The 9,262-nt window shown below is 49.0% G+C and overlaps 1 protein-coding gene across 1 annotated transcript; it reads right to left on the reverse strand.

Annotated features, from left to right (window-relative positions):
• Positions 1-343: 343 nt before the first annotated feature.
• On the reverse strand, positions 344-8,404 carry LOC135552738 (uncharacterized). Its single transcript, XM_064984552.1, has 2 exons — positions 8,250-8,404; positions 344-1,457 (listed from the first exon to the last, which is right to left on the reverse strand). Exons 1-2 carry the CDS (start codon positions 8,402-8,404, stop codon positions 344-346), a joined length of 1,269 nt encoding a protein of 422 aa, XP_064840624.1.
• Positions 8,405-9,262: the final 858 nt, after the last annotated feature.

Here is a 9,262-nt window from a genome sequence, read left to right on the forward strand (position 1 = left end):
CCTCTCCTCTCTCTCTCCCACTCTACACCTCTCCTCTCTGTCTCCCCCTCTACACCTCTCCTCTCTGCCTCCCCCTCTTTCTCTCCCAGATATCTCTCTTTGTGCATGTGTGTGTGTCACTAAGATAGAGCCTGAGGATCAGTGAAGCCTGTAGTGAACATACGCTGTGAAAGCACCTTTCTATAACCCCCCTGTGTGTGTGTGTGTGTGTGTGTGTGTGTGTGTGTGTGTGTGTGTGTGTGTGTGTGTGTGTGTGTGTGTGTGTGTGTGTGTGTGTGTGTGTGTGTGCATCACAAACTCCCCTTCACAATAAACAACAAACCATCTGCAACATGAATAATGCTTAACTGAAGTCTGGAGAGCTGGGGGTGAGGAGAACTGGAGAGCTGGAGAGCTGGGGGTGAGGAGAACTGGAGAGCTGGAGAGCTGGGGGTGAGGAGAACTGGAGAGCTGGGGGTGAGGAGAACTGGAGCTGGGGGTGAGGGAGAACTGGAGAGCTGGGGGTGAGGAGAACTGGAGAGCTGGGGGTGAGGAGAGAACTGGAGAGCTGGGGGTGAGGAGAGCTGGAGAGCTGGGGGTGAGGAGAACTGGAGAGCTGGGGGTGAGGAGAACTGGGGGTGAGCTGGGGGTGAGAGCTGGGGGTGAGGAGACTGGAGAGCTGGAGAGCTGGGGGTGAGGAGAACTGGAGAGCTGGGGGTGAGGAGAGCTGGAGAGCTGGGGGTGTGGAGAACTGGAGAGCTGGGGTGAGGAGAGCTGGAGAGCTGGGGGTGAGGAGAACTGGAGAGGTGGGGGTGAGGAGAACTGGAGAGCTGGGGGTGAGGAGAACTGGAGAGCTGGAGGTGAGGAGAACTGGAGAGCTGGAGAGCTGGGGGTGAGGAGAACTGGAGAGCTGGGGGTGAGGAGAGCTGGAGAGCTGGAGAGCTGGGGGTGAGGAGAACTGGAGAGCTGGGGGTGAGGATAACTGGAGAGCTGGGGGTGAGGAGAACTGGAGAGCTGGGGGTGAGGAGAACTGGAGAGCTGGGGGTGAGGAGAACTGGAGAGCTGCGGGTGAGGAGAACTGGAGAGCTGGAGAGCTGGGGGTGAGGAGAACTGGAGAGCTGGGGGTGAGGAGAGCTGGAGAGCTGGGGGCGAGGAGAACTGGAGAGCTGGGGGTGAGGAGAACTGGAGAGCTGGGGGTGAGGAGAACTGGAGAGCTGGGGGTGAGGAGAACTGGAGAACTGGAGAGCTGGGGGCGAGGAGAGCTGGAGAACTGGAGAGCTGGGGGTGAGGAGAACTGGAGAGCTGGGGGCGAGGAGAGCTGGAGAGCTGGGGGCGTGGAGAACTGGAGAGCTGGAGAGCTGGGGGTGAGGAGAGCTGGAGAGCTGGTGAGCTGGGGGTGAGGAGAACTGGAGAGCTGGAGAGCTGGGGGTGAGGAGAACTGGAGAGCTGGAGAGCTGGAGAGCTGGGGGTGAGGAGAGCTGGAGGCGAGTGAGATGGGAATGAAAGGGGAACAGGAATGAGGCGAAGGGAATGGTGTTACAGGCCTGTGATAGAGTGGGTTCATTACCTGAACTGAAGGGCAATCTGGCTGCTCTGGCAGAAACCAAAGAGAGGGGGTAGGAGAGAGAGAGAGAGAGAGAGAGATAGAGATGGATAAAGAGCAAGATTGAGAGAGATGAAATGAGAGGGAAAGAGAGAGAGTGAGCAAAGAGTGGGGGAGGAGAGAGTGACAGAGAGAGAGAGAGAGGAGAGAGAGAGAGAGGGAGAGAGAGAGAGAGAGAGAGAGAGAGAGAGAGAGAGAGAGAGAGAGAGAGAGAGAGAGAGAGAGAGAGAGAGAGAGAGAGAGAGAGAGAGAGAGAGAGAGAGAGAGAGAGAGAGAGAGAGAGAGAGAGAGAGAGAGAGAGAGAGAGAGAGGAGAGAGAGAGAGAGAGAGGGATAGAGAGAGATAACACTGCCAAGCCTCTCCTTCTCTTCTCTCCAGGTTGTGATCTGTGATGTTTTACTCTCTCTGTCCGAGTGGCCGCATCACACAGCCAACCAACCAGGAGACAAATGAGAGGACTGCAGGGAGGAGAGCAGGTAACCTAGTAATTTGCACAGCTGAATGCATTCAACAGAATTGTGTTCTCTGCGTTTCTAAACGTCTTATTAAAACATTATTTGATAAAATATAGAATTTGGCCTTTACTACTACAGCCCATAGAAATGCATTGAAAAACACATTAATGGCAAAGAAGAAAAAAAAAGAAATAAGGAATAAGGTTTTGAAGTGTCCGTCCAGATGTAGGAGATGTAAGAAAGCTCAGGAAATACTTTGGTTTTTGGGACACATGTTTAACCCCTTATTTGTGTTGGCCTCCATACTTCCATTTGTTGTTTGGGTTGGTTCCCTTCAGACGAGTCCCAGAGGGTTGCAGAGCAAACCGGAGAACACCATTGTATTCGTGACAGACTCCCCTGTCCATAGTGGGGTCCATAGTAATAGCTTGTAGCTCAAACTGTTCGGACGCTACAGACAGAAGTTGGCACATCAACGTTACCGACCTGCGAAGGGGTCCAGTGACACTTGTGGAGGTCGTAGAGCAAAACGTGGTGGATTGAGACGCAGCCCATACAAAAAACCTGATATCTGTAGTTTACACTGACGGATGTTGAGGGGGAGGTTTTATTATGTTACTTAGATTGACATCATCAATCTAAGTAACAGATTGGGGGGGGGGGGGGCTGCCTTAATCTACGTTATCAAAACTCATGAAACAGTTTTTGTTTGGGGTGAACTGCCTTGCTCAAGGGCAGAAAGGCAGATTTCTCCACCTTGCGGGTTACTGGTCAAACGTTCGTAAGTGCTAGGCCACCTACCTGGCTAGGTAGGGAGGAAGCGAGAGTGCATCTTTAATACTAAACACAGGGGGAGTGCATCTTTAATACTAAACACAGGGGGGAGTGCATCTTTAATACTAAACACAGGGGGAGTGCATCTTTAATACTAAACACAGGGGGAGTGCATCTTTAATACTAAACACAGGGGGAGTGAATCTTTAATACTAAACACAGGGGGAGTGCATCTTTAATACTAAACACAGGGGGAGTGCATATTTAATACTAAACACAGGGGGGAGTGCATCTTTAATACTAAACACAGGGGGAGTGCATCTTTAATACTAAACACAGGGGGAGTGCATCTTTAATACTAAACACAGGGGGGAGTGCATCTTTAATACTATACACAGGGGGGAGTGCATCTTTAATACTAAACACAGGGGGGAGTGAATCTTTAATACTAAACACAGGGGGAGTGCATCTTTAATACTATACACAGCACAATGCCACAGATGTCTCAGGTTGAGGGAGAGTGCATCTTTAATACTATACACAGCACAATGCCACAGATGTCTCAGGTTGAGGGAGAGTGCATCTTTAATACTATACACAGCACAATGCCACAGATGTCTCAGGTTGAGGGAGAGTGCATCTTTAATACTATACACAGCACAATGCCACAGATGTCTCAGGTTGAGGGAGAGTGCATCTTTAATACTAAACACAGCACAATGCCACAGATGTCTCAGGTTTTGAGGGAGAGTGCATCTTTAATACTATACACAGCACAATGCCACAGATGTCTCAGGTTTTGAGGGAGAGTGCATCTTTAATACTATACACAGCGCAATGCCACAGATGTCTCAGGTTTTGAGGGAGAGTGCATCTTTAATACTATACACAGCACAATGCCACAGATGTCTCAGGTTGAGGGAGAGTGCATCTTTAATACTATACACAGCACAATGCCACAGATGTCTCAGGTTGAGGGAGAGTGAATATTTAATACTATACACAGCACAATGCCACAGATGTCTCAGGTTTTGAGGGAGAGTGCATCTTTAATACTATACACAGCACAATGCCACAGATGTCTCAGGTTTTGAGGGAGAGTGCATCTTTAATACTATACACAGCGCAATGCCACAGATGTCTCAGGTTGAGGGAGAGTGCATCTTTAATACTAAACACAGCACAATGCCACAGATGTCTCAGGTTTTGAGGGAGAGTGCATATTTAATACTATACACAGCACAATGCCACAGATGTCTCAGGTTTTGAGGGAGAGTGCATATTTAATACTATACACAGCACAATGCCACAGATGTCTCAGGTTTTGAGGGAGAGTGTATCTTTAATACTAAACACAGCACAATGCCACAGATGTCTCAGGTTTTGAGGGAGAGTGCATCTTTAATACTATACACAGCACAATGCCACAGATGTCTCAGGTTTTGAGGGAGAGTGCATATTTAATACTATACACAGCACAATGCCACAGATGTCTCAGGTTTTGAGGGAGAGTGCATCTTTAATACTATACACAGCGCAATGCCACAGATGTCTCAGGTTTTGAGGGAGAGTGCATCTTTAATACTATACACAGTGCAATGCCACAGATGTCTCAGGTTTTGAGGGAGAGTGCATCTTTAATACTATACACAGCGCAATGCCACAGATGTCTCAGGTTTTGAGGGAGAGTGCATATTTAATACTATACACAGCGCAATGCCACAGATGTCTCAAGTTGAGGGAGAGTGCATCTTTAATACTATACACAGTGCAATGCCACAGATGTCTCAGGTTTTGAGGGAGAGTGAATCTTTAATACTATACACAGGCCCACACTTCCGGCGCCGACAGAGATGGCCGCCTCGCTTCGCGTTCCTAGGAAACTATGCAGTTTTTATTTTTTTTACGTATTATTTCTTACATTAGTACCCCAGGTCATCTTAGGTTTCATTACATACAGTCGAGAAGAACTACTGAATATAAGAGCAGCGTCAACTCACCATCAGTACGACCAAGAATATGACTTTCGCGAAGCGGATCCTGTGTTCTGCCTTTCACCCAGGACAACGGAATGGATCCCAGCCAGCGACCCAAAAAAACGACTTCGTAACATAGGGAAACGAGGCGGTCTTCTGTTCAGACTCCGGAGACGGGCACATCGTGCACCACTCCCTAGCATTCTTCTCGCCAATGTCTAGTCTCTTGACAACAAGGTTGGTGAAATCCGAGCAAGGGTAGCATTCCAGAGGGACATCAGAGACTGTAACGTTCTTTGCTTCACGGAAACATGGCTCACTGGAGAGACGCTATCGGAGGCGGTGCAGCCAGCGGGTTTCTCCACACATCACGCCGACAGAAACAAACATCTTTCTGGTAAGAAGAGGGGCGGGGGCATGTGCCTTATGGCTAACGAGAAGTGATGTGATCACAGAAACATACAGGAACTCAAATCCTTCTGTTCACCTGATTTAGAATTCCTCACAATCAAATGTAGACCGCATTATCTACCAAGAGAATTCTCTTTGATTATAATCATAGCCGTATATATTCCCCCCCCAAGCAGACACATCGATGGCTCTGAACAAACTTTATTTGACTCTTTGCAAACTGGAATCCATACATCCTGAGGCTGCATTCATTGTAGCCGGGGATTTTAACAAGGCTAATCTGAAAACAAGACTCCCTAAATTGTATCAGCATATCGATTGCGCCACCAGGGCTGGTAAAACCTTGGATCATTGTTATTCGAACTTCCGCGACGCATATAAGGCCCTGCCCCGCCCTCCTTTCGGAAAATCTGACCACGACTCCATTTTGCTGATCCCTGCCTACAGACAGAAACTAAAACAAGAAGCTCCCACGCTGAGGTCTGTCCAACGCTGGTCCGACCAAGCTGATTCCACACTCCAAGACTGCTTCCATCACATGGACTGGGACATGTTTCGTATTGCGTCAGGCAACAACATTGACGAATATGCTGATTCGGTGTGCGAGTTCATTAGAACGTGCGTTGAAGATGTCGTTCCCATAGCAATGATTAAAACATTCCGTAACCAGAAACCGTGGATTGATGGCAGCATTCGCGTGAAACTGAAAGCGTGAACCACTGCTTTTAATCAGGGCAAGGTGACTGGTAACATGACCGAATACAAACAGTGCAGCTATTCCCTCCGTAAGGCTATCAAACAAGCTAAGCGTCAGTATAGAGACAAAGTAGAATCTCAATTCAACGGCTCAGACACAAGAGGTATGTGGCAGGGTCTACAGTCAATCACGGACTACAAGAAGAAATCCAGCCCAGTCACGGACCAGGATGTCTTGCTCCCAGGCAGACTAAATAACTTTTTTTGCCCGCTTTGAGGACAATACAGTGCCACTGACACGGCCTGCAACGAAAACATGCGGTCTCTCCTTCACTGCAGCCGAGGTGAGTAAAACATTTAAACGTGTTAACCCTCGCAAGGCTGCAGGCCCAGACGGCATCCCCAGCCGCGCCCTCAGAGCATGCACAGACCAGCTAGCTGGTGTGTTTACGGACATATTCAATCAATCCCTATACCAGTCTGCTGTTCCCACATGCTTCAAGAGGGCCACCATTGTTCCTGTTCCCAAGAAAGCTAAGGTAACTGAGCTAAACGACTACCGCCCCGTAGCACTCACTTCCGTCATCATGAAGTGCTTTGAGAGACTAGTCAAGGACCATATCACCTCCACCCTACCTGACACCCTAGACCCACTCCAATTTGCTTACCGCCCAAATAGGTCCACAGACGACGCAATCTCAACCACACTGCACACTGCCCTAACCCATCTGGACAAGAGGAATACCTATGTGAGAATGATGTTCATCGACTACAGCTCGGCATTTAACACCATAGTACCCTCCAAGCTCGTCATCAAGCTCGAAACCCTGGGTCTCGACCCCGCCCTGTGCAACTGGGTACTGGACTTCCTGACGGGCCGCCCCCAGGTGGTGAGGGTAGGCAACAACATCTCCACCCCGCTGATCCTCAAAACTGGGGCCCCACAAGGGTGCGTTCTGAGCCCTCTCCTGTACTCCCTGTTCACCCACGACTGCGTGGCAACGCACGCCTCCAACTCAATCATCAAGTTTGCGGACGACACAACAGTGGTAAGCTTGATTACCAACAACGACGAGACGGCCTACAGGGAGAGGGGGGGGCCCTCGGAGTGTGGTGTCAGGACAATAACCTCACACTCAACGTCAACAAAACTAAGGAGATGATTGTGGACTTCAGGAAACAGCAGAGGGAAGTAAGTTTTAAGTTCCTCGGCATACACATCACAGACAAACTGAATTGGTCCACTCACACAGACAGCATTGTGAAGAAGGAGCAGCAGCGCCTCTTCAACCTCAGGAGGCTGAAGAAATTCGGCTTGTCACCAAAAGCACTCACAAACTTCTACAGATGCACAATCGAGAGCATCCTGGCGGGCTGTATCACCGCCTGGTACGGCAACTGCTCCGCCCACAACCGTAAGGCTCTCCAGAGGGCAGTGAGGTCTGCACAACGCATCACCGGGGGCAAACTACCTGCCCTCCAGGACACCTACACCACCCGATGTTACAGGAAGGCCATAAAGATCATCAAGGACAACACCCACCCGAGCCACTGCCTGTTCACCCCGCTATCATCCAGAAGGCGAGGTCAGTACAGGTGCATCAAAGCTGGGACCGAAAAACAGCTTTTATCTCAAGGCCATCAGACTGTTAAACAGCAACCACTAACATTGAGTGGCTGCTGCCAACATATTGACTCAACTCCAGCCACTTTAATAATGGGAATTGATGGGAAATGATGTAAAATATATCACTAGCCACTTTAAACAATGCTACCTAATATAATGTTTACATACCCTACATTATTCATCTCATATGTATACGTATATACTGTACTCTATATCATCTACTGCATCCTTATGTAATACATGTATCACTAGCCACTTTAACTATGCCACTTTGTTTACATACTCATCTCATATGTATATACTGTACTCGATACCATCTACTGTATCTTGCCTATGCTGCTCTGCACCATCACTCATTCATATCTTTATGTACATATTCTTTATCCCCTTACACGGTGTATAAGAAATTAGTTTTGGAATTGTTAGTTAGATTACTTGTTGGTTATTACTGCATTGTCGGAACTAGAAGCACAAGCATTTCGCTACACTCGCATTAACATCTGCTAACCATGTGTATGTGACAAATAAAATTTGATTGATTTGATTTGACAATGCCAGAGATGTCTCAGGTTTTGAGGGAGAGTGCAATTGGCATGCTGACCAGAGGAATGTCTACCAGAGCTGTTGCCAGAGAATTTAATGTTAATTTCTCTACCATACGCCATCGTTTTAGAGCCATCGCTTTAGAGAACTTTGCAGTAAGTCCAACCGGCCTCATAACCGCAGACCACGTGGAGCCACGCCAGGCCAGGATCTCCACATCCGGCTTCTTCACTTTTGGGATCATCTGAGACCAGCCACCTGGACAGCTGATGAAACTATGGGTTTGCACAACCAAAGGATTTCTGCACAAACTATCAGAAACCGTCTCAGGGAAGCTCATAGTCCTCACTAGGGTCGTGACCTGACTCCAGTTCGGCGACATAATACAGTGGGCAAATGCTCACCTTCAGTGTCCCCTGGCACACTGGAGAAGTGTGCTTTTCACGAATGAATCCCGGTTTTAACTATACCGGGTGGGCAGATGGCAGACAGAATGTACGGTGCCCTTTGGGCGAGTATTTGCTGATGTCAGCGCCCCATGGTGGCGATGGGGTTATGGTATGAGCAGGCATAAGCTACAGACAACGAACACAGTTGCGCTTTATTTATGCCAATTTCAATGCACAGAGATACAGTGACGAGATCCGGAGGCCCATTATCGTGCCAATCATCCGCTGCCATCACCTCATGTTTCAGCATGATAATGCACGGCCCCATGTCGCATGGATCTCTCCACAATTCCTGGAAGCTAAAAATGTCCATGGCCTGCATACTGACCAGACATGTCACCCACTGAGCATGTTTGGGATGGTTGGATCATCGTGTAAGATAGCATGTTCCAGTTCCTGCCAACATCCAGAAAAGCTGCACAGTGGGACACACAGCCATTGAGGAGTGGGACACGCAGCCATTGAGGAGTGGGACAAGCAGCCATTGAGGAGTGGGACACGCAGCCATTGAGGAGTGGGACACGCAGCCATTGAGGAGTGGGACAAGCAGCCATTGAGGAGTGGGACAAGCAGCCATTGAGGAGTGGGACACGCAGCCATTGAGGAGTGGGACAAGCAGCCATTGAGGAGTGGGACAAGCAGCCATTAAGGAGTGGGACAAGCAGCCATTGAGGAGTGGGACAAGCAGCCATTGAGGAGTGGGACACGCAGCCATTGAGGAGTGGGACACACAGCCATTGAGGAGTGGG

This window comes from Oncorhynchus masou, chromosome 2 (genome assembly GCF_036934945.1).
Source record: "Oncorhynchus masou masou isolate Uvic2021 chromosome 2, UVic_Omas_1.1, whole genome shotgun sequence".
Lineage (NCBI taxonomy): Eukaryota > Metazoa > Chordata > Actinopteri > Salmoniformes > Salmonidae > Oncorhynchus > Oncorhynchus masou.